A 26794-nucleotide genomic window follows, 5' to 3' on the forward strand; every position below is an offset into this window, starting at 1 on the left:
GGAATTGTTGTTTTCAAATAAGAACGCTTTATGTTATTTTATATGAATTTTACTGAATAAAAAAGAAATTTAATGAAAAATTAATAAAATTTTACAAAATACTGGCTTAATCGTTAAATAAATTTTCCGCCAATTCATATCTCGATGCAAACGCCTCCGCTGTTGAACGGTTGGCTTGTGGGAAATTCGGAAAGTTGGAATTTGCGAAGTTGTTCGCCTCCAAATTCCAGGAACGATATCACCATTTACGAATCGTCCACCAACTCTTCATAGAAGGCAATATTATGTTTCCTCTTAATATGATTTTCCCAAAAGCCTTTCTGGCAAAAATTTCGCCATCGCTTTGACTTCCTACTGCCCTAACATCAACAAAAGTAAATGTATAGTCGGAGTCACAAGCTGCCATTAAAACAATGCTGAATGCTTTTTTATAAAGATAAAAAAGTGAACCACTACGTCTCGGGCAAACTATCTTAATATGTTTGCCATCACCTAACAGTGCGGCAGGCAAAAAGTTCAATTATAGAATAAATTTTTATTATTTATCCATAGATTTTAGCGGTTCAAAACAAATACCATAAAACTCTAATTTCTTTCTTATTAAATTCACGGGTCGTATCCACCATCTTCTTCTTGAAAGCGATTTAAAATTTATGTATGTCTTAGATAGATTAATTTTGAGATATGCACCACGACCTATGGTCTATTGTGCTATGTATGTCTTACACATGGTTAACATTATAGATGCAATTTTTAAAATTTGTATAAATCGAAAAATTCACGGATTCATGTTTTCTTTTATTTACAAGCACTAGAATTAGAATGGTATGAGGTTTGCACCGCGACCTAGGGTATATTGTGCCTTCTCCTCAATCACATGTATTCCCAAAGTCCAAGCACCGTCACAAACTCCAGAAACCTGCCGGGTGCTATTGAGTTAATGTGATCCCTGTCCACATAAAGGCCTTAAGCCTGCGTCTACAAATTGCTGTGCAATTTAGAAGTACTAACAGTTGACAAGCACTGACAACTGCGGCGAAAATCGTCCTTATTGTGTGTTACACGGCGTTGCCGAGTACGACGAATATTTGTCGTTGCCCGTATTGTGTTTAAACTATAACGAACACTTTTATTACAGAGATGCAGTATGCGTATGCAATAGTTAAGCTTTAACCACATAGACGAGACAGCGAAATTTTCTTGTCGGAAAAAGTCGTCTTGAAGCTAGCTTGTTGAACATTTTGAAGACGGCAGCGACATATCACAGAGCTGATGTACAGAACTTCGTTGTTACCGTTGGACCAACCAGGGTTATTTTTTTGAAGCGCGGCCGAAGGCCGCCAGGTCAGAAGGTAGTTCGACGCGAAATAATTATGAACACCCCGGTTTTGGAATGACCAGGGTTTTTCTTTTAAGCGCGGCCGAGGCCGCTAGTGCAAAAAGGAGCTACCACGCGAAAGAACATGTAAAAAGTGTGTTAATATTTTGATTTTTTTTGTAAAAATTAATTTTTTCAAAAATTCTCCACATATATAATTATTGAATGAATCGACTTTCCGCTCACGCATTTGTAATCCTCGCGTCAAAATAAGACGATTTAGCCTTTTTCGGTGGGGGACCTAAACTATACATTTACACGAAACACTAGTAAATAGGTCGATTTATTTGTTTAAAACTATCAATTGTTATTACAAATGATGTATCAGAACTATTTTATGTTTCTGTTGGTAAAATAACGTCAGACTTGTTAGAGCTTTGGATAATTTTACATATCACATATTAGTAGCATCACTTCAGCTGCTCATTGTTGTTGGCAAAATTAGAAATTGTTTTAATTTGGCGAACGCTACAACTGCAAGCCTGTGGCTAAATAACTGTGCCTATAAGAACGTGATCATTTTAATATTTGACAGATGCTGCCTGTCGTCTGCCACCTTCATTGTCTTTCATGTACTACGCTGCGGCACAACATGCCAGTAAATCGTTGCTAGTGAATACAACGTGTTATTGCCGAAAATATTCGAACTGGGATGCAACTTTCTTGTGCGACCATATGTGCCAGGGCAAGTTCATTTACGAGTAACCGAATGTTAGTAGTAGTGCCGCATTTGTTGATAACACGAATATATATTGCGCACCCATATGCGAGAATCGATGCGTCACAAAATCCATGTATCTAAAGAGACTCCACATCTGTCAAAAAACAGGACCTCGGCACTTTAATTAGTAAAAGATCCGATAAGCAGTTAAGACATTTTTCCAAGCAAATTCAATGTTCTGAGGTTCAGATTCATCCCAATCAAACTTCAGTAGCCATATTTCTTGCAACAAAATGTTTGATGTTATAACAACAGGAACCAAAAATCCAAGTGGGTCGTAAAGTGATGATGCAACAGAAAAAATGGAACGTTTTGTAAGACGACCTTTCAGTGCTAGTTTTGCTTCAAATGAAAATATAAAGCATTTGTAAATTTAAACTGTCCTAATTCTAACAGTTGTATTACCTCTTGCTTTATCTGTAAAAGTTCGGTTAGAGTATCAGCACCACAGCGTAGGTCGTCTACGTAGAATGAGGACTTCACGATTTTTGCGCCAATTATAAATTGTTCTAAATGCTGGTTAGCTAAATAGAACAAACTCCGCATAGCAAGATATGGTGCAGCAGCCATTCCATACGTTACAGTATTAGTTGATACGTGAAATTAAATAATTTTTGGGATATGATTCGACAGGAAGCGTCAAATACGACTCGAAGCTTTGTTTTTGTACTTCTCGGTTTTAGCACACAATGATGTAGTATAAAATAATGCGGTTTGCTGAGATTTGGATTTTTTACAACGCTCATATGACCCAAACTCTCGTAGTCGCTCATAAATTCAACGTATTGTGCTTTCAATTGTGGTGATTCGGTTAATCGACGTTCTTGTGCATTGAATCGTCTCAATGCCATAGAATATGACTTGCCCAAACACGTCGAATCATCTTTGAGGGTAATTTGAAAACTATTCTGCCACAAGGTCTTCTTTACAAAGTTGAATTGTATATGTGATCGCAACTCTGTTGTTCACGAGTCCATGCCTCTGGTATGGTTTCCACAACTCTTCCAATTTTGCATCTGAAGATTCATTGGCTAAAAATAAACAAGATGGTTTAGATATGTTGTCACTGCCCGTCTTATAGCGTAACGAAACAATCCAGCCCAAGAGTGTTTTTTGCAAGATTGGTAAATTAGATCCAAGATTGATTTGTCCTACAGATAGAAGACTGAAGAACGTTTCTGTACCCAGCAACATGCCGATTTTCTTTGGTATATAGAATTCATCATCGGCGAGCGCTATATTGTGTGGAATATTCCATATTGATATTGATTTCAGGATCTGGTTGATAAGCAATGTGTGATGTAATACAAAAAGTCAATGGAAGTTCGAAACCAGTGACTTGCGACTTAGTTGAAGTTTTGAATTTAATATTTGTTGACGATGAACCGATGCTTTGAATCTGTATGTTTTGTTTACTTCTTGGCAGAAGAAACTTTTGCGAAAAATCATCTGTGATAAAATTTACCTGTGAACAGGGATCTAGCAGCGCTGTACCCAATCTGTAGCTCCCCGATGCATCACGAACGAAAATTTTTGCTGTTGCAAGGATGACGTTATCCAACGATGAATTATTCCTGTGTGTATGCGCGACTGCCTCTTGTGTTGTAAATACCTGAGTAGATGTTTGTTGGACTGGAGTAGAACCGCGGCGCAGTAAACTGTGGTGTTGTCGTGCACAAACCTTACACCTGTGTGATGATGCAATGGGATAAGCAATTGTTGCAATTTTCTTTGCATGGTCGAAACGTTGAGTAATGTTTATTACGATATTTGGCTATCGGTCCCTAGTGATGTCAAGGAACCATAAATAGCTGAAGACTTATCAATTAAACTTCTTATCTGAATGCCATTTGGTTTCATAACTGCTCGTAAATCAAATAACGAGTTTATTCCTTCCAAAAAAATTAGTGTTTTGTTGTCATACCATACCTTCAACCGTTCTAACGCCTTTGGGTAGTTTTCATTTGTCACTTGAAACGCATTTACAGTTTTTAAGGCTTGAACTTGGAGACAATTTAGCAAATGGTTAAATTTTTCAATATTAGCTCACGATCGGTTATTTGCTTGAACGAAGTGATAAAATTTTGATAATTCGAATACTTGCCATCGAACGTAGGAAGCTTAAGTGGTGGAAAATGAAACTTTGTTATCTTCTGCCAGTTGCGATTGGATAACCAATTTAGTTGTGATGTAAAGCTCTTCCAGATCACCACGTCCTCCATTCCAATGCCCAAACGGCATTTGTATTCCGCAGCTGAAAGAGCCTTTCCACCTGGTCGCAATCTGGCGTCGACGATATTTTTAATGCGTGTAGTATTTTTCTTGGTGCTCGCGCGTTGTCGTCTTAGCTCGTCCAAAGACAGTGCAGATCAAGATCTTGTGTATGCTTTATAGAGCCTTCAAAATTATTTTAAATAACAATAATTATACTTCTAGTGAGTAGTTAAGCAATAAGTGATTAGTTTATTTTACCGCAAAAAATTAAAAAAACCAAGTTATACTTATGTATGGGTATGCATATATGAGTTTCAGGCAATGGTAACGACGAGGCTTAGCAGTGGAAAACTGGTGTGCTGCGCTGTGTGGGAGCAATGCTGGTGACTCCAATGTTTAATGTGTCCAATGGTTGTGAAGTCCAATGGAGGTAATTTCCAATGATGATAATATCCAATGAAGATAATGTCCAACGATGCAGTCTGATACTGACCACACTCCGAAATGATGTGCGAAAGAACAAAAAACTCACTCGTGCCCCACGTTGAGTGCCAAAAAATGTGGGGCTACAAAGATTTTTTTTGTAACCGTGCAAATATCGAAAAAGCGAAAAGTTTAAGCGAAGTTGCAACAACGATAATATACAAAGGGCCGAGTAATGACGCTATGTGTTGTCAGCTATTAGACTAACTTTATTTGCAAAATTCTTTTCCTTATATAATATTCTAAGCAGTATTTCAAAACCGTTCAATACATAGTTTCCGCTAAATACATAGTTTCGTTTGCTATTAATGCATATATACATAAGTATGTAAGTTATATAAATTTAACAGTTCATAAAAGGAAAATAACCCAAGTACATACTTCACCATTGTATAAATCTACAAGTAGCCACTCCTAAGATTTTCACTTATATGCTATAAACACAATACGGGCGACGGCGAATATTCGCCGTACTCGGCGATGCCGTCGGTGATTCGAACACACGATTGTATACGAAGATTAACACAATACGCGACGGCGCCGAATTTCGCCCACCATGACGATTTTTGATTCAGAGCATTGCCATATCAAAGAAAGTTTATTTTCAGTAAAATCTTTAGAATTTTCAAAACAAATGCAAGAAAATGTCTGCGCTGGCAATATTAAGATTGTTTCTGTTTGATTTTATTTCAATTTCAAAATCAAAACATTGTGATATTTTTAAACGCGAAGTACGCACTAGGTGGGTGAAATGGATTTAAACGAAAAACTAATAGAGGAAATCCGCAAATATGAGTGCATTTACAATTTATCCTCACCGGATTATAAAAATGTATTTAAAAAAACCCAAGTTTGGGAAGAAGTAGCGAAAATAGTAAATTTGCCGGGTGAGTCAAAGAAAAGCCTGTTATATTATAAACTTTATTCTAAAGTATTATAAATATTAGAACAATGCTGAACGTTTTTTTATAATTATAAAAAAGTGAACCACTACGTCTCGGGCAAACTATGTTAATATGTTTGCCATCAATAGCACCTAGGCAGTGCGGCATTCCGGTTTTTATATAAAATCTACGAATAAAAAAATTCATTTATGGAATCAATTTTTATTATTTATCAAAAATGTAAAGCCCACCTTTCAGAAATGTTTCTCCATTCGGATTGGTTTGGTTGAGCAACATAAACTGTGTGTAATTCATTCCAAACTGCATCGCAGGTTTCGTAAATAATTTTCCTCACCGTTGAAAGTCCAATTTTGTGAGACCATGCCAGAAATTTAAGACAGCATCCTTGAGATAAGTACCTAAATATAACTGCCTGTTATTTACAATGCTAATATAAATTATAAATATTAATTACATCAATGTAATTCCCAAACGTGTTTCTTCATTTATCGGTTCTCTTCTCGAACACCGATGGAGCTTGTCTTTTAACAAACAAAGAAGAGCATTAAATTTGTGAACACTCATCCTTGTTATTGGAAAAAGTGCTATTTATCCATTGATTTCAGCGGTTTAAAACAAGTATCATGAAACCCTAATTCCTTTCTTGTTAAATTCACGGGTCGTATCCACCATCTTCTTCCTGAACGCGATTTAAAATCTATGTATATTTTACACATGTTTAACATTACATTTAACATTTTTAAAATTTGAATTAAACGAAAAATACGCGGATTCATATTTTTTTAAACTCACAAGCACCAGTTGACAAGCACTGACAGTTGCAGCGAAAATCGTCCGTATTGTGTTTTACACGGCGGCAACACTCGGCGAAAATCTGTCCGACGGCATCGCCGAGTACGAAGAATATTCGCCGTCGCCCGTATTGTGCTTATAGTATTACACTCGCAAAAATATCCCACTTGGTACGGGTTACCTCGAAAATTCTACTACTAAAATCACACTTGGTACGGGTTGCCAACCAATATTCTGCTACTAAAGTCACACTTTGTACGGGTTGCCAACCAATATTCTGCTACTAAAACGTCCAAATGACAGAAATCTGCTATAGTGTGTTGCCGTGTTATGTTTTTAAATATATAACTTTAAGAATGTTTATATTACATATTCAAATATTTTTCGGTTGTTTCAATTCCTAAAGATTAAATTTACATATTATTATTTAAATTAATATTTATTGGGTTGAAATATTATTAAATGTTTCCAATTTTATCAAATATATTATTGTGTAACGGTTTCTAAATTCTATGAATTTCGTGCAACTGTGTGATGTCAAAAATCATTTCAACGGACATTTTTTTAAGCTTAAGAAGCTTTAAAATAAATTCAGTTCACTGTTAATAATTGCAGTGTTAATTATTTCAGTTTAGTGTTATTTGTTATTCAAGGAGACAGCCGGAGTGAGTATGATAACATTAATTTATTAGATTTGTTAATATTTGTGTAATAATTTTTAGGATGCCTAGAAGAAAGTGTGTTGCTGGTTGCGATTTGGAGGTACCGCTATATCCCTTCCCATCAGAAGGGGAAGTGTCCAGGTGAGTTTTATACATAAAAATAAGTGAATATAAGTCTTTAATATTATAGTATATAAATAGGTTTAATAAATAGTTATATTAAATAGTGCAAATAAAAAAGTGAATAGGGTCGTCCTAAACCGTTATTTTATAAAAAACAAAAAGAGTTTTAAAATCGTGTTAAATTTTATAACATTAATTTTAAAGTATTTGCTAATAGTGAAATAAAATGAGTAGTTTAATGCAAAGTGTGCTTACCAATAATAGTTCTAAAGATATTGATATTGTAACGGATTTCTCGATAAATCGTCTACCTGTAACTCACTTTTGAGTTCGATCACTGGATTGTTAAATAAAACTCCCCAATTTAATGGCTACACACTTATCTATATTTCTAATTCCAACAACTTAACACTTATTGCTCGTTATACGATCTTACAACTTCTTGCTTATGTCTCAATTGTTCTTATCACGACAACACTCTAACTAGAACTGTCCTTGCTGCACAATCCGGCAGCCCTTATATAGTAAATCTGTAACAAAACATTGATTCTAGAACATTCTGGCCACTACGAATTCGCTAACTACTTTACTACTAGAACATTCTGGCAACTACGAATTCGCTGTCTAGTTGCTTCTGGCAATTTATCGTCGATTCGATTTTGTTCTATCATCCGTGTTCGTCACACTGCCCTCCACCTAAGTCTGATCGTCCCGATTAGACATATTTGCGATACCAAACACAAAGCTTTTATGTCCCCCATCTCGTCTTCTAGGCTGGTGCTGACATCGTTAGCCGTCCTTCTCTTCTTGGAGTTAATTCCATCCGTTTTCCGGATACTTAGTTTCTGGTACATCCCTTGACTTAAAGCTGACTCGAGATTCCATTCTTGATCAGAACATAACTCCATTGGAACACCAAATCTCGTTACCCACTTGTTGATGAATGCCTCCGCCACTGGTTCAGTCTCTTGGTTAGGAATTGTGTATACTTGTGGCCATTCATTGAAATGGTCCTTGACTACCAAAACATGACTATTTCCTAATTTATTGGTGGGGAATGGACCATCTTCATACACGCCTACTTTCTCAACTGGCGCACGCGAATTGTGCTGTTTCATCTGCCCCTGACTCCTGGACCTTGATCCTTTAGCTACAATGTTCTCAGCATATTTCGCAATCCTTTCTATAGCTGATTGACAACCAGTCCAATAAAATCTTTGCTTCAAATGCTCCAAGGATTTCATGTCTCTCAAGTGCCCTCCTCTTCGACATTTGTACTGCACGTTAAGAACATCAGGAATTCCAACCCTTGGAACAACCATAAGTACTCGGAAGGGTTGCTTATTTTCGCTTTTCCATACTCGATGCAAACAGCCATACACTAACTTTAAACTGCTCCGTTCTGTCCAATATGATTTTGTGACTGGCCTTCCTGTAGTTATTTCTCCAATCGTTGTACATTGGTTCAACTCCACCTTATGTAATGCACCTTCCAATTCTGGATCTTCTTGCACAGAGTCATCCGTTTCAGGTTCAATTTTATGCTGATCTTCCACCTGTGATGGTATACACGCTTCCTGCTCTTCCAACTGTAAGGACACTTGTGCTGGTATCCAAGCTTTTTGCTCTTCTAACTGTGAGGAACCTTTTATTGGTTCACACGCTTCCTCCTCTTCCAACTGTGGGAACACCTGCCCTGACATACGCAGTTCCAGCTCTTTCGCTGTGAGGACCCTTGTACTGGTACACACGCTTCCTCCTCTTCCGACTGTGAGGACACCTGCGCTGGCATACGCCCGTTCAGTTCTTCCGACTGCGAAGACACTTTTGCTTGTATACAAGCTTTTTGCTCTTCATACTGTGAAGATCCTGGTTCACATGCTTCCTCCTCTTCCAACTGTGAGGATACCTGCGCTGACATATGTACGTCGAGCTCTTTCGGTGCTGACAACTGTGCTGAAAAAAGTGCATGTTGCGCTGCGAACAGCTCTTCCAAATGCGTTGACAATCGCGTTTCTAACTGCGTTGACATCTGAGACATACGTGTATCCTGCTCTTTAAATTGTGTCGACATTTGCGTTGACATCTGCGTCCCCATCTGCGATATTGCAGAAAAAAGCATGTTCATGTCCACGATCTTTGACGAGCATTGAGCCTCTTCCTTTTCTTCTATCTTTGTTGTCTCTTCTTCTAATTCCATGTGAAAGACATATTCCTCAACATTAATGTTTTCCGCCTCCATGGCCTCTCTCAACCGTGATTGTAATTCAGTTTTTAATCCATTTGTCGCCAAACCACGTTGTTCCAGCTCCTTTTTCAGTTGTGGAATCTTCAGATCGTTAAACTTGGCCATTTTTAAATAATTATCTCCTTGGGAATTTATTTGACAATCCCACTTCTGACACCAACTGTAACGGATTTCTCGATAAATCGTCTACCTGTAACTCACTCTTGAATTCGATCACTGGATTGTAAAATAAAACTCCCCAATTTAATGGCTACACACTTATCTATATTTCTAATTCCAACAACTTAACACTTATTGCTCGTTATACGATCTTACAACTTCTTGCTTATGTCTCAATTGTTCTTATCACGACAACACTCTAACTAGAACTGTCCTTGCTGCACAATCCGGCAGCCCTTATATAGTAAATCTGTAACAAAACATTGATTCTAGAACATTCTGGCCACTACGAATTCGCTAACTACTTTACTACTAGAACATTCCGGCAACTACGAATTCGCTGTCTAGTTGCTTCTGGCAATTTATCGTCGATTCGATTTTGTTCTATCATCCGTGTTCGTCACAATATTTTCTCTTAGTTTAGTTACGTTAACTTACATGTTTATGTTTTTGTGAGTGAAAATTATTTGTCTGTTGAATATTTAAATTTTTAGTTTACCGGTTTAGTTAATGTACGTTTTTTTTGTTTAATTTCAATTAGGCGCCACGAATGGATCAAGCTGTTGGACGTAATGAATCCAACGGCAAAATATTTGTTTGCGTGCCAAAGACATTTCTCGTTAAAGATGAGGAAGGGACGGCTTCTGTCCAAATTGGCTGTACCAGATTTATATTTAAGAATATTATCACCTGCAGTGAAAATAGACAGGGCATTAGGTTGTAGACAAGTAGGTAGTATAATTGACCAAGTCGGACAAGACATTCAATTAGGTAGTGAAAGTTTAAAGCCGATTCATCTTAGCTCTTCCCCAGTTAGAACTGTCTCGACTTCAAACACTAATATGTTTGAAGTTGAGACCTTGGGTAAATTCCTTTAACCCCTATATAATGAAGATCACACATGTTCTTCCTCTTTAGGTAACTCTCAAATAGTTAAAACATCGGCACATAGTAGGCAAACGCAAACAGAGCGATATTTGACAGAAGGGACACCTAGGAAAAGAATGTATCGGCAGGAGCTAGACGAAAAATCGCAGGAAATAGAATTTTTACGCAATAAGGTGAGAGCTTTAGAAAGTAAAATAGAAATTTTAGAAAGTAAAAAAAAATGTGTCTATAGTTGGGCAGGAAGAAAATAGACAAATAACAGAGCTTTGCGACAAACTTCCTCCACATCTTGCGATATGTGTGAGAAATTGTCTAAAAACTTCACTCCGTAATTCTAAGGCTTTTATGATAGGGAATTAAAAATGTTAGCTCTGGCTGTTAAATTTCTATCACCTATTACGTATAGGTATTTACAGCCCATTTTTAATTGACCATCATAAGTTACCCTCGAACAATTAGTTTAGGGTTGGCCACGTAACCCTGGCTGCAATTTTAGCAGTATTAAAGCCCTGGAGTTGAGAAGCCGTGGTTTCACAGACGCACAGAGATATATTTCGATATGCTGTGACGAAATGTCTCTGAAAATTCATCTTCAGTATGAGAGAAATAGGGACTGGATTATTGGGTTGGAGGTGATGAAAATCGTACCTCTCGAGTAGCTTCTTGTAAACTTGGACCCACCCTATAGCATATTTTTTTGTGCACAAAGCTTGCAAAGGAGATATCAGGGTATTGGATTACGTCCCTGCAAATCGTTAGCGACCAAGGGTCAAATTTTGTAAATTTTGCTAGGTTAGTAGGAGTATGTAAAGATAGGCCCTATTTCGAAGTGATGACTCTGAAGTCATTTACTTCTTTGATTCTCCTCATCTCTTAAAAAGTTCACGAAACTGCTTAGAAAATAAAAAGAATAAAGTCGTTGTTAATGGGCGTCCAGTGAAATGGTCTGATATCGTTCATGTATATGAAAATGGTACCACAAGCGACATTAGTTGCACCCATAAGTTGACCTCGGCACACATTGCCCCTAAACCCTTTCAAAAAATGAGCGTGCAATTAGCTTCTCAAGTTTTTAGTCATTCTGTTGCAAGTGCTATGTTTGCGCTTCATAGCTCCGGGAAACTCAATACTTCTAAGTCTCCATCTTTTATTAATACAGCCGAGTTCGACCTTTTTTTTGATAATTCAAAATTTCAATATTTTTAATAGTAATGTCTTTGGAGCAGTAGAGAATTTTAAAGAACCCTTTTCGACAACTGCGGACCAATTAAAATTTCTTGAAGAAGCCGATGAGTTTCTTAACTCTATAAAAGTGTACGATTTTTTCGGTCGCGAAACAACAAACACTTTTAGCTTTATAAAAGGTTGTCTTCTTAATATAAGTAGCTTAAGACGTTTGTGGCGCTTCTGGTCATATAAGAGATTCACACATTTAATGACTAGAAAACTGACTCAGGACAGACTAGAGAATTTTTTCGGACATATACGTAGAGGGGGGGGATTTGATGTGAGAATAACTCCGCAGCGTTTCTCATATCTTTTCAGACAAGCCTGGGGCATAGGATATATTCGATGTGTAGACAAAGGGAATTGCGAACTCTTGCCAGTTGACCAGTGTGAGTCATTTTGTAATAGCTCCCTCCAAAGCGCCTGTAACGACACTTTGGTTCAAACGCCTCTTGGTAAACATTTCAAGGTTTACCAAGGCCTACCAATTCTACCTCATTTCAAAATATACAAATCGAGGTAAATGTGGATGTAGACGAAAGCAGCTTTCTGCATAAAAATGCTTTTGTATATTTTTGCAGATACTTGTATTATAAATATTTTAAACAACATAATTGTTTAATGCCTTTGCCAATATTTGATGGTGGTATTAGCAATATAGTAATTGCCATATAGTAAAACAACTCTCTGAGTTTATAGATTTTCTGTCAAAAATCGAAGATATTTATACACAACAATTTGATTCAACTTGTCACAGGATCGGCTTTTCCAAATTATTATTTGAAAAATGGTGTACGTAGAACCATACTATTATTGTGAAAATTGTAATTTCGATAATATAAAATGTCTATTCATTGGAATTAGAACATATTTCTTAGTAAATGCTTTTAACAAAAAAGTGAAACAAAGTGATTTTAAAAACATTAAGTTCTTACTACATATTTTTTTGTTTTCTAAGTATTTTCGTATACCAAGTATAGGACCCTTCTATCCACCACTATTCCTTTGATAGGGTTTTTTTATTTAGTATTTCGTTGTGGGTGATTTAGAATATTTTGTAAATATTATTTATTACTTAGTAGATTGTTTTGATTATTGTTATTGTTACTGAATTGTACCTCATTTTTTATATTTATTTTTGTTTTTGCTAAAATTAATACAAGTAGATTGTTTTCACTATATATAATATATTATATATTTGTTCATGAATACAATTGAATTGTACATGATTTTTATATATTTATTTTCGTTTTTGTTCAAATCAAGTTGAATATTTCAACTTATATTGTTAATGCTATATTGTTAATGTAATTAATATTCATGTACCTGATTTTATGTATATATCTTTTCGAGTTATAATTGTTATGAAAAGTAGATTGTTTTAGAACTGTATATATTATATGGGTGGATATAGGCCTCCTGGGGAACCGAACACCCAAAAAAGATCGGTAACGCGCCTATATTGCAACCTCAGAGGTAGTGAGGAAAAGCAATAAATATTTAATAATCTTTTGTTTCGAAAATTTTCTTGAAAGTTTTCATTATTATTTTCATTACAAATATATGGGCGGATAGAGGAGGTCCTCCAGATCAAGAATATATATAGATATAGCGGCGCGAAACTTATAGTTTATATGGGTTACAAATTGTTAAACAACATCCTTTTATTTATTCGATCAGGTGATCACGGCTGTTTCACACACATAGGAAAACAGCTGAACGCAGCATTGCAAAAGGCTGCTTACATATTAAGCTTAGTACGTGTTAAATGGGACTAGCTAATGTACACCAACAAATATTCATTTAATTGTGTGGACGAAAACAAAGCGGTAGCATGCAAGCAAATATGTACATATGTACACAATGCAAATACAATTATTATATTAACTTCATTGAGTTAAATGACTTCTAATGCTTGCCCTTGAATATTAGGCAAATAAATAGAGAACTAGAAATAGCAAAAAATATATTAGAACATATGACCGTATAGATTCTCAATCGGTGACCCAACATGAATAATTACATGATATTCGGATATTTAGGCGTTATTACTTATTATTTTTAATGAAATATGCTTATTTAAATAATGATAATAAAGTACAAAAGAGTCCCAGTCTGAACGCCGTCTATGCTGCTACTGTGTTAGATCTGGCAACTTTTAATATGTCCACGTGTTTATTAAGAGAATTATGCATGGAATTATGATTCTAATCAACTGTGGCAATGGCGTTGAAAAGATTGAAAAGTTTGTATTTATAATAAAGTTAAAGATATACTATATTATTAGTTTCTTTTTATATCAGCTAAAAAGTCTAAACGACTTTCTGGACGACTAAAACATAAAATTGAAAAGAAAGTGCGAGAACACAATAGAAAAATTCGGCGAGAAACAAAAAAAAATCTTAAATCAGGACGCAAAAAACAAAAAATTATACAAATACCTAATATATGCCCTTTTAAAGAAGATATCTTAAAAGAAGTAGAAGAATCTAAAAAACGTCTTGTTGAGGAGAAAATACGACGTCGTAAAGCCTTTGAACACCAAAAGAAGGAAAATAAATTCAAATACCTTGAAGACTTGGTTCAGGATGCGACTACTCGTGGTGAAGTTCATATATCTACTCAAGTGGACAATATCGGTGCCGAGGTTTGTTTATAAATTCAGGAACCAAAGAAATTAAATTAAAAAAATAGCATCATATTTATATATTCTTGGTAAATGTATAGTTTAGATCCGCCAACTAACGAGGGCTCAAAAATGATTTTTTTTTTAATCGTCTTATTTTTACGCGAACATCTCAATCCGTGAGCGGAAAGTAAATTTTTTCAATAATTTATTTATATATTTACAAATATGGGTCGGCTTTAGTATAACGTCCCAGGCTTTCGAGGATAAAATGAGTATGAGCGGATAGAGGAGGTCCTCCAGATCATGAATATATATAGATATACCGGCGGGAAACTTAGAGTTTTCGAGATATTTACGTTTAAGTTTGAAAATTTCAACTATTTAAAGTACGTATTTTTGCGGTTTAAAATGAATTATACACTTATATTTTTCACTTTTATATCCACTAACACATGTCTAATTCGTTTCAACACATTTATTTTATATTATATAAAGCAAAAATAGTTTAATTCAATAATTAAATTATAGTTAAATTCTACCTTTAGTTGAACAAAACTATTATACTGTGTAGCAACATGTTGCGTGAGTATTAAAATCATATTTTCATACGAGTATATTAACATTAAGCCAATAAGTATGTTTTGGATAATTATGCAAAATCTTGGCATGTAAGTATTTTGTTGAAAAGGTCAGTTACAAGTAAAAAGTTTAGAATCATGGTTAACATTTTATATAAAAGTTATTTCAGCATTTTATGTACATGCTTATAAATACAAAAGTAAAATTGTAAACAAACTTATAAATTAAATATATATTTTAAACAGAAGGGGTATAGTCCAGCTATAAGCAAGGAACAATCTCTTAAACAGTACTTCAAGGAATTTAAGAAAGTAATTCAGAACGCTGATGTAGTTTTAGAAGTGGTAGATGCACGTGATCCTCTCGGGACTCGATGCAATGAAGTCGAAAGAGCTGTACGATCTGCTTCAGGAAATAAGCGCATAGTATTAATATTAAACAAAGCTGATTTGGTACCACGCGAAAATCTCAATAATTGGATTCGGTATTTTCGACGATTTGGTCCAGTTACTGCTTTTAAAGCCTCAACCCAAGATCAAACATCTAAATTAGGTCGGCGAAAATTTAATCAAATTAAAACAGATAAGGCTATGCAAGGATCTGTGTGTGTGGGAGCTGAGTTACTAATGTCGATGCTTGGAAATTATTGCCGCAATAAAGGTATTAAAACATCAATCCGCGTGGGTGTCGTAGGAAATCCAAACGTTGGAAAAAGTTCTATAATAAATTCTTTGACCCGCGGCAAAACGTGTTCTGTTGGTTGCACCCCAGGTGTTACAAAGTAAGTTTGAATAATTATATTTCAATAAAAAATTCATATTATTTCCCCGTATCTTTAGAGTCATGCAGGAAGTTGAACTTGATACAAAAATAAAACTTATTGATTGCCCAGGTATTGTTTTTACAAATCCAGGAAAAGAGAGTTCTGAAGGAGTTGTTTTAAAGAATGTTCAACGTGTTGGCGACGTTAAAGATCCTTTTACTATTGCCGAAAATGTGTTGAAGCGCGCCAGTAAACAGTACTTTTGTAAACTCTACGATATTTCCGAGTATGACAGTTTTGAAGAATTTTTTGCTAAAAAGGCCACTCGAATGGGTAAGTTGAAACAATAACTTTAAATAAATAAAGGACTTTATATTATATATTGAATTATGTAAATATGGTATATAACCAATTATAGGTAAATTTTTAAGAAAAGGGGTGCCAGATGTTGTTGCAGCTGCACGCAGTGTACTTAATGATTGGAATAGTGGTAAAATTAAATATTGTACTCAACCTCCTGTAACAGAGCAAAGAAATGATGTCCATGTTAGTGCTGCCATAGTTAACTCTGATGCTCGCGAATTTGATGTTGATAATTTTGAAGCGATGGAGACGGAAATTCTCAACAATTGTATCGTAAAAAATGAGGAAGTATTGGAAGTCATTTTAAGTGGACCTGTGAAAATGAAAATGTCCTTTGATGATGAAACGAAAAAGTCCACATATACCATAGTGAATGAAAGCCAAATTTCTAATAAAAAAAGAAAACTAAAAGATGCAAGCGATACATCGACTGTGGATCCCGTAATGAATTTAGAAGGTAACATATGTATAGGCTACGCTGTAATTAAGTTTAATAGTATTCTATAGTATGTGACTATTGTCTAGATTTCAAAAACATAATTACAAAAGGTTTTATCCAAAGGTCTTAATAAGATTTCTATTTTTTTCGAAAGATTCTACTATTAATTAAATTTTTTTTGAAATCCGTACTACTATTGTTCTTCCTTGTTGTTGTAGCGGCAGAATTCTGCCGAGTTGACAGTCCTCGGCCGGAATAAATCCGGGTCCGTTCCGGTTACGTAGACCCGACTGTCGTGGGAACGGTGTTCTTTTTCCTTGTCATTTCGATTTCGGTTATGTAACCGCCTAAGTGACCTTAGCACTAGAACTACGAAGATTTACCTTATGCCTATTTCAAATAGGTCTCTCTCTTAAAATTGGAAGCGTAAGAACAGCATAATCTAGAATATTATTCTATACACAAATTTAATAAAACTCATGACATTATCGTAAAATATTAAATAGGAATAAAGAGGAAATGGCATAAATAAATGATGCAACCGGTAATTTTGACCGGTTCGTATTTCTAGTGTTAATGACAGTCACAACTGCAGTGACCGTGAAACTAGTGTTGATTGAGAATTGACCACAACGTCAACCTCAAACCATTCACGTAGATACTCACTGTCCCTATCCTCCAACGCAGAGCGTAGAGTTCTACCAGGAGTTTCTTCGGCGACGTAGTGATCTAAATAATCGGTGATGGCGTCGGAGTATCTAACTATTATATTTTAGAGTGATAAAAATAAGACGTTCTTAGCCCTTAGTTTTGATAGCAACTTTCACCTATGCATATAACCAAATTGGCATTGACTACTCATTGCATTATAGTTGGTGTCGTTTGCGGGCTCACCCTTTTGGTGGATTTGGTGAGGTTCATAACAGTTGCATAGCAGGCATGTTTTCGTCCGACCATGTATGTAGCTCATATCTTTTCTACATTGGTTTTCTAGCTTTTTTTCTCGCTAATTGTTAGTCGGTTAAGGTGATATGAACTTATGGTTATCATCAAACAAAAATATACCATTAGTGATTTGTGGTCTTTTTGAATTGAAGTTTTCTTATTCTGTGGTGGGTTTCAAGATCACGACGAAAATTGGAAAACAAAATAAGGTACTTTTGGAAGTATCCATGACCGGATAGTAGCTGCGTTATGTAGAAGTCGATTTCTCCGAATTTACGACTTGTCCATAAGTTTAGGTCTCTTATAAGTCTGGCCGTCCATCTGCCGCGACTCTCATTCTCCCATCTTCGTTGCCATGCTGATATCGTGTCTTTCTTTATATGGTCTAATGCGCTCTTGTTGTATTCAGACATTTTCTTTAGCTCCCACAGCTTTTTCCTTTCGTATGCCAGAAGGTCAATTGGGGCATTTCCGCTTATGACTAATATTGCATCACCTGACACCGTTCGGTAAGCTGATGCAACTCTGAGGGCTGCGGTGCGGAATACTCTAGCCAATACCTTACGCCGGTTTTCCTTTTTTAACACATCTGCCCAAATCTCTGCTCCGTATAATAGGACGCTGATGGTCGTGGACATTAGAAGCTTTCTCTTTTCTTGGCTGGGCCCCCCTATGTTGGCCATTAGTCTGCTGAGTTGGGAGGTGATTTTCGCTGCTTTTCCTGCAGCGTGCTGGATTCGTACACAAAAAGTTAATCCGGGGTCCAGTCTTACGCCTAGGTAGTTCACCGGTTCTTGTTTGCATACTTATTTCGAGAGGTATCTGCTTATTTGTTAGCAGAAGTAGTTCTGTTTTCTCCGTAGCGAGCTGGAGGTTGTGTCAGTCAAGCCATGTTTGTGTCCGTATCATGACCTGGTTTAGCTTTCTTCGCGCATCTTCTGTGTCTCGGGCTGTAATTACTGCTGCAATGTCGTGTGCGTAGCCAATTAGGTACGATTCGTCTGACATTTCGAGTTTTAGTATGCCGTCATAGTTGATGTTCCACAAGTCTGGGCCTAAAATGGATCCTTGTGCAGCTCCTGACGTAACTGCTATCTGTCCTGATCCCTCTCTAGTTTGGTACAGCAGATAAAATATCTATTGCTTAGGTAGCTCCGCACCACAGCTCTGAGGTAGTTGGGGATTTTAAAGGGGATTCAAGAGCGTCGATCATGTCCGCCCATCTAGCGCTGTTGAAGGCGTTTCGGACGTCTAGAGCCGCCAGCAAAACTATTCTTTTGTATTTATGGCATCTACGCTGTGCGGCTTCTACGCTTTCAATGATGCATCTTATAGCTCCTAAAGTTGACTTGCCGGGTCTAAAGCCGTGTTGTCTAGGGGAGAGGCCTCCGGCTTCGCTGATGGCCGCTTCGAGTCTGGGTTTAAGTAGACTTTCATAAAGTTTTCTCGCTGTGTCAAGCATACATAGTGGACGGTATGCTGATGGTAAGTTGGGATCACCTTTTCCCTTCCAAGGTTCAGGGAATATTCCGGCTTCGAGGCAGGCGTTGTACATATTCAGAAGTAATGCCGGTCGCTCTGCGGCGATTTGCAGCTCTTCGAGGGTGAACTGGAGGATTTGCAGAAGTCTTGTTGTCTGTTCTGGATCACTAATCCTGTTTTCGTGTGTGGGGAATAGTGCGCTTACGATATGATCCATTTTGGCAGCGGTTAAGTCAGGTGGTTTTGCTCGAACTCCGAGTTTCTTCATTACTATTTTGTACCCGAGTCCCCAGGGGGTTTTTTTAACGTCCTCGCGTATTTCCTCCCATTTTCTCTTTTTGCTATCATCGATGGCGTGCTTCAGCTCCTTTTTCGCCGCTTGATATTGCTCGGCTTCTTGAGATGCGGCTCCTCTTCGCCTGGATTTCGTATACGATCTACGAAGGCGAAGGCATGCGCGTTTGAGTTGGGCAATATTATCTGTCTACCAGTAAACTGCCGCTTTATGTTTGCTGTGGGCAGCCTTGGGCATTGATTTGTGACATGCTCTTGTTATATTAAGCATTGTGTGGTCGACAACTTTTCTTGCATTTTTAGGGGAGCTGCTAGATGGGTTATGGTCGTCTATTGCGGAGATTAATTTCGAAGTGTTTAGTTTAGAGACGTTCCATTTTCGGGCTCCAGTATTTTATCTGTACTGGTGGGCGTTTGTTCCGGTGTCCACCTCAAAAAAGATGTACTGATGATCGCTGCCAGTGTAATCTTCTAGGACTCTCCATTTCTTTATTAAGCCAGCCATGCGTTCTGTTGATAGGGTGATGTCTGGTGTGGTTTCCTCGCAACCCGGTCTTCTAAACGTGGTTGCATTTCCCGTATTAAGCACTATTAGACCAAGCCGCGCAGCCGTTTCTTGAATGCGCTTTCCTCTCGAGTCCGTGTTTGGCATACCCCACTCTATGGCTTTCGAATTCAGGTCACAGGCGATAATTAATTGACATTCTATAGACCTGGCTGTATCCTCAATATTGTCGAGCTTTTCTTGAAATTCTTGTATGCTGTCGCTTGGCGTCAAGTAGTATTAAGTCGTAACCGTTCTCTGTCACCATTTGCGAGAGTAAAGCGTCAGCAGCCTTGCATCTATGCATATTGGCCTGTAGAATATTAATTTATTCCGAAGATTCCTATATACCGTACATGCACTCGTTTGTGCACTCTTTTAATTTGTGACCTGTTTGGCCGCATTTTATGCAAATACCTTGCCCTCTCCTGTCGGGCCCTTTGCAGTCCCAGGTCAAGTGCCCTGGTCCAAAGCAGCGGTAGCACCTTTTGGCGTTTTCTTTCAGTCGCAGCCTGCAGTTAACCCAGCCAATTTTAATGCGTGTCTTTCGCATCAGTGTTTCAGCTTTATCCTGATGAAGCGTTATATACGCCCTTACCTACTCTCTTGGGCTAGGTGCAGTTATGATTATTGTCAAGTCTTCGAAGGGGTCCTGTACCACTTCTTTTACGGCTCTGCGACTTCGTTTTTTGTTGTGAGTGAATCGAGGTCTCTAATCTCAATAGTAGCTTTTGGTTTAAGGTCGGCCACTGTTGCGGATTTTTGAAGGGTGTGCTTGAGTGCCTCACAGAAGTTGGCTTTTGCAGTCTGTCCCTTCTCCAGCTCTAATAGTAGCGCCCCGGGTCTTGTTTTGCGGATCCCTTTAATCTTAACATCTGCTTCTTATAGATTTACTTGCTACGGATGTTCTTAAGGACCTCGGCGTAGCTGTTGCCTTCTGCTGGCTTAATAATTACGGCCTCTGATTGTCGCTTGGCTTTATAATATGCTCTCTGACTTGCAGCTATATTCTTCCCTTGTTACCTCTCTTCTGTGGCTTTGAGTGCTTCCACCACCTTGCCTCCTTCTGCGTGGGTCTTCTTCGTCCTTTTGTGCAAAACTTTTTGCCACTGGTCCTCCTTTTCATTCAGTGGGCGCACTGTCTCTCGAGGCTCCACAGGGCTTGTCGCGCGCCGCTTCGAAGTTATTGGCTCGGGGGTCGTGATGCGGCTGCTTGAATGTCCCCCTCTTTTCTCGGTTTCAGCAATGAGCCAGTTTCTACGGTAACTCTTGATTACGTCAAAGAGTTCGTCTAGCTGTGCCGCTCCGTTCTTAACGTCCATGCTGACATTTTTCTGTTTGGCCATCGCCATCTTCGTTATTTGCACGATGCTCTTGCACTTTTCTAAGGATTCCTCTTCTGCCTATGATGGCAGCTGGGGTGCGCTTCCTTCTCCTTGTTTTGCCAATCCTATTTGCGAAGCCGGGGTTTTATCCAGCTGTTTTGGAGTGGTGGAAAGTATAGGGGATCTAAGAATCCTACTACTCCTACGGAAGACGGTCCGGTTTCCACGTCTTGGCCATCTTTATTTTGTTGTGTTTTTTCTTGTTGTTCTTCTTGTTGGGGCTTTTGTTGTTGTTGTGGTGTACTCATTTTGTTCTGATGGGTCTCCGCTTCAAGCCGCTATCTCCGCGCGTTGTAACAGTTGCCCTAAATGAACCCCGTGGTTATCTATGCAAGCAGGGAGGCTACGCGAGGGTTGACACATGTCCTTATGGGAGCTTATGTTCAGAGCCAGGTTTGGGCACAAATCAGGAGCTCGTCTCAACTGAAACTGTACGGCCAAGAATATATGGCGACGTGCATTGAACGTACTTTGCCATGGTTTTAACGAGACGGAGATGAGGACAGTATTAGCCTACCAACCATTTCGGTGAGATGTCACTCTTACCTACTGAGGTGGTAGAATGCTGCTCCTTTCCGGCTTTCCAGTATACCATAATCAGAATCTTACTGGCCTCGATTCTGATGGGCGCTTGCCCAGGGTTTTCATCCGCATCCGTACACATTGGGTACTGTCGCTGTATTGATCCCTCGTCGCTTTGTTGCCTCCCTTTCGTGGGTAGGTTCTCCCTCGGTGCAGCCCTGGTGGGGGTTGGGGACGCTTATTTAAAGGCGGCATCTGTTCGCCTCTTCGCCGGAGGTTCATTGGGCGCGTGAGGTATTTTGAGCCAAACCCTCCTCTCCTGCAGCTCTTGGTCGGGGGCTGCGTATTACTATTCGCAGCTAACCAACTTAGCGTAGGCCGTCCACTATCCGCCAACTGTGACCCCGGTAGTAGCCTGAGCTCAGCCTTACCAACCAATCATTCGTAGCATCCATTATTGAGCTTAACAAAATTGATTGATTCATTACCGCGGCCAACAAAAAAAATTATTTTTGGTTACTGTTTTCATGTTCAAATTCTGAGTCTGGACATTGAAAAACACACACTTTAAGTTTGATTTTGCCTTATACGAATGGGCCTGATTTGCTCATACAAACATAAAAGAAATACGAAAAATATTAATTTTTAAACATTAATTTCTTGTTGGTTTACATTTATATACTATTGTTTATCACAAATTTCAAATAAAAAAGACTGATATACAGCTTTCTTCTTAACATAACTTAAAGTATAATTATAAAAAATATGAAAATCACTTATTTTTGCCGAAAAATTTAAAAGTTACACTTGTTCCTGCAAATGAAAACTTCGAAACAAAAAAATTTCCCCTTTATTTTGGGTGTACGAGAAACTAAAATTTAACTTGCAGAAGTAAGGTGTGGTTGTCCACTGGAATAAAGTCGGGAGGTTTCTTGATCGAGCTAATTATGGGCAAGTGGTCTGATGCGAGAGTTAGCATAGGTTGCCAGGTCATGCTATTTATCAGACCACCGCTAGCGATGGTAATGCAGAATGTCGACGTCTACCTGTTCCGCCAGCTCCATCCCCCTACAATCGTTTGACAGGCAGGAGTAACAAAGATCGTGGTGCGCGTGAAAGTCACCTAGCACCTAACGGCTTTCACCACGAAGTAGCGCACATATGTTTGGGTGATATACTATTGGGCAACATGTAACCGGGGGGATGTATATATTATTAAATATCTCGAGCTCGACATCTCCTGACTGGATAGCTATACCCTGACATTCTAGTGTAGTGTACTTACGGTCGATGTCGGAACACGACGGAAAGTGAAACCAGCCAGTACAAGAATTGCACTTGACTGATGCGACGTATGACGGTATTACACACGAAACAGAATGTGCGAGAAACCAGGAGTTGCTGAGAGACTCTGGCACGAGAATTAGAGCGGGATGAAGGTTGGGGGGGATTGGTCAGACTGGGAGTCATGCTGCCCTCGTGAGCTCCTTAAGGCTTCGGAGGCTTAGGGCGACTGGAGTGGTGAAGATTGCACAGCCGTTGATGCAGGTATCGCAGTTGTGCGTTGGTATCATGGGGCCACGTAACTTGTGGTCCACTCCCTATGGGCCTTAAGGCCTAAACAGATCTTAAGATGGTTCTACCCATACCATGTGTTCCACCTACTCGAGGTGGAGTTTGGATGGAACCTATTCGCGCAAATTCAGCAATAGAATTCCTCGGGGCCCGGGTTGAGCTCGATATTAGCACGGGCCAGGAGGATACGAAGCAACCCTGCTGCTAGGTGTTGCTCTAAAGACGACAAATTTAAACTAAAACTTATTCATCACAACAGGGTTAGATCGCCGAAATAAAAGCCCTTGGCCGGATAAAATCCGGGTCAATTCCGGTAACGTAGAACCGGTTGTTGTGGGAATTGTATATACCATATAATATGACAGTTGGCCCAGGGCTGCAATTATTTTGCTGCATTTCATTGCACGAAAATTAACATTGGTTTTGAAGAGGCGAACTTTGCAGTTGTTGCATTTCACAAATTGGAAAATTCTACAAAACTCATACTGAAGAAGCTCAACATGTTCCACAAAGTAGAATAATATTGTTCGTGTAACGGTTGTTTCTAACAAAAAAACCTAATCGAGATTGGTAGGTATATGGTAATTACAAATGATCAGGATGACAAGACGAGTTGATTTCCGAATATCTGTCAGCCACAAGCAAGATAATTTGAGTAAAAATGAGATATCTTGATAAAACTTGGCAGACGCGATCCTTGGCACTCTGAAAGGATCGGTGTTGTTGTTATATTAGAGACGGGCTAAACAGGGCAATTACACGAAAAGTATATGATATAATATAAAATTCTATAACTAAACTAAAAATTAATCCACAAAATTTAAATTTTATATAATAATAGTAGATAAGATTATCGGGGTTAAGAAATTTTTGAAAAGTGGCCCCCATTTGGTAGTATGTACATTTCTTGCAAATTTTCAAGGCTATATAAACCAAAATTGCTTGAAACATGTCACAAATCGGATAATAACTGAACCAACTGTTTACATGTCTACTTAACTTAATGGGAACACACAAAATTTTGTTTTTACTTAAATAACCATTAGAACTCAATAAAAGCATAAAGAAAGATATAAGGTCGATCGAGGTACGTAAAACGATGTCCAGCTCCCTGTCTGATCGAGTAAACGGAGATGTGTAGCGCGCCGGATCGCCGTTTTATCGCAGAGTAGAATTGAATGTATAAGCGAATGAGGTGTGGGCGATGATCCCGTCATTTTTGTCAAGTTTGTGTATGTAGTGTTCTCAAATGTTGAGTGTGGTGTTGGCATCGTATGTGGTGAGATGCTGTGAGTGTTCTCAGGTGTGGTATGTTGTATTAGGGTGCGCCAATTTGTTCACGGATAGTCTGGTGTGTTTATTTACTGAGGTTTAGCTCATTTAAACACCCTCAAACAAAGGTTATGTTGAATAGTGCTATAACTCTACAAAACACGTTAGAAGCATCAATTTTTACAATAGCCTTATTGTAAACTTCGTGTGAATAAATCATTACCATGTATTTTTATTTTCTCGCGAACGAAAAATTCGTTCTACGAATTTCGTGTGAAATGTTCGAAAACTTTGTAAACTTTTAAAGACAATTTTGCGACTGTTTTAGCTAAAACGCGTATTTTTATTTTTAATTATATTATATATCGTACATATCGTTTTTGATCTAATTGGTATTAGCTGGCATAAATTATGCAGAAAACAATTTTTGGATGGTATATTTGCAGGAATAATGGATTTAACACTTATGTTAGTAACCAAATTTACCGACGTCTTTTAGCAGCCCCCCCCTGAGTACTATTATTATTTTGTTTATTTATTAAAAAAAATTTTCTTCAAATATTAATAGTCAATTTTTTTAAGGTATTCACACAAATACACCGCATAACATAAGGGTTAAAAAAGACTTCTTTAATGACCTCACATTGGGTAGCAACTATTGGAAAAATCTTGTAACTTCTTTCAAAATACATCCACTTTCTCGTTGTTTTATTTTTTAAAATCCTTCCCAAAAATGTCAATTGTATTTTCTTAATAGGCCTTAGTTCATATAAAACACTTTTTAAAATCAAGTAAATAGTCATTAAAGTATGCTTATATTTTATTTATAGTTGTTCCCAACTAACAGTTTTGTGAACCAATTTTCTGGATTAGCGTGGAAAAAAATTTTATTTGCGATTAGGGAAATTTTCGAATACGGTAGATTTTTCCCATGTGAAGTTCACGATAAGAAAAACACAAATTTATGAATATTTTAATGGGCAATGGCGTTGACACGATAGGTAGTAGAAATTGGGCATTAGCTGTGTCACCACGTATTTTAAGGTATTGTTTTTGGTGATCGCTATAATGATAATATGAAATTGAGTAATTTGGATCAATAAAAAATTATTTTAATGAATTACAGTGAAAAAAAGTTGATGAATGACATTTGGTCTTTGTTTTTCTTATCCCATTTGTTGGAATAAAGGATTATATATCTCTATTAAATAGATGGCGAGCACAAAATTCCAAAATGAAGCTTAAACTTTCAAAATTATTTACAATTTTATTTTCTTTTAGATTGCATCCTATTAAATTAATGAAAGTAATAATAATATAATTTTATTTATTGATATATCATTTAGGTAATCTGTCATTGAATAAAAATATGAAGGAACAAATTAAGAAGAAAAAAAAACAGAATGTACGGAACGAAAAAAATATTTCTCAACTAACCGATGTTCTTGATGGATTCAGCTTGGAGACGAGTACCGATTACGAATATGATTTCAACAAAGACTACATAATTGAATAAACCAAATAAATGTTTTATAATATTGAGATACGATTAGGAGTAGAACATGTGGCTACAAACAATAACAACTAAAGTTGATTTTGGGAAAATTTCGATAATCCTTCAATCATATGCTTGCTTTTAAATTCTTATATGTTTGTACTTTCAATTTTAAATTGGCGTCAATACATTTAAAATTTTCTTATGTCGGTTAATTATGTGGCTTGAGTTTGAGCTTAATCCAACTTAAGCAGTTATCCACAGAAATATTGTATCTGTAAATATATATCAATAATGTTTTTGTTAATATGCTTTTTATGTTGAAAATATATTAAATAGAAAATTTTGTATACGGTTTTCTCGAAATGTCCATTATACTGCATTTCGTTAGATTGCAACGTTGAAAATTGGACATGCACAAGTTATATTTGCAGTAGTTTTCTAGTGGCTACTGTGTTATGGTTCTTACTTCTGCTTAATTTCCAATTTTCTTTGGAAATGAAGGTCGTGACTTTGAAAGATTGATGGAACCGATTACGATTCATATCATAATCTATCTCTTCGTAAAGCGAAAAATATGGGACAACATGTAAAAAAGACGCACTAAATACACTATAGAAATACCTCACAAGTGGAGTTGAAATACAAAGTAAAATCAGCAGTCGCACATACTGACGTGAGGTATATGGTAAGTAAGATAGTTAAGG

The 26794-nt window shown here is 37.4% G+C and overlaps 1 protein-coding gene and 1 pseudogene across 2 annotated transcripts; one reads left to right on the top strand and one right to left on the bottom strand.

Annotated features, from left to right (window-relative positions):
- Window positions 1-5693: 5693 nt before the first annotated feature.
- On the bottom strand, window positions 5694-9199 carry LOC118683418 (uncharacterized; annotated as a pseudogene).
- Window positions 9200-10108: 909 nt separating this feature from the next.
- Ns1 (Nucleostemin 1) lies at window positions 10109-26433 on the top strand. 2 transcript variants are annotated; one of them, XM_070113128.1, is made up of 7 exons: window positions 10109-10137; window positions 10227-10322; window positions 10716-10746; window positions 15254-15789; window positions 15848-16104; window positions 16190-16591; window positions 25939-26433. In XM_070113128.1, exons 1-7 carry the CDS (start codon window positions 10124-10126, stop codon window positions 26106-26108), a joined length of 1506 nt encoding a protein of 501 aa, XP_069969229.1. In that variant the 5' UTR covers window positions 10109-10123; the 3' UTR covers window positions 26109-26433. The 2 variants fall into 2 exon arrangements, with proteins under 2 accessions (XP_069969229.1, XP_014098528.2); XM_014243053.3 differs by lacking the exons at window positions 10109-10137; window positions 10227-10322; window positions 10716-10746 and adding exons at window positions 13887-14045; window positions 14104-14447.
- Window positions 26434-26794: the final 361 nt, after the last annotated feature.

This window comes from Bactrocera oleae, chromosome 2, assembly GCF_042242935.1.
Source record: "Bactrocera oleae isolate idBacOlea1 chromosome 2, idBacOlea1, whole genome shotgun sequence".
NCBI classification, from domain to species: domain Eukaryota; kingdom Metazoa; phylum Arthropoda; class Insecta; order Diptera; family Tephritidae; genus Bactrocera; species Bactrocera oleae.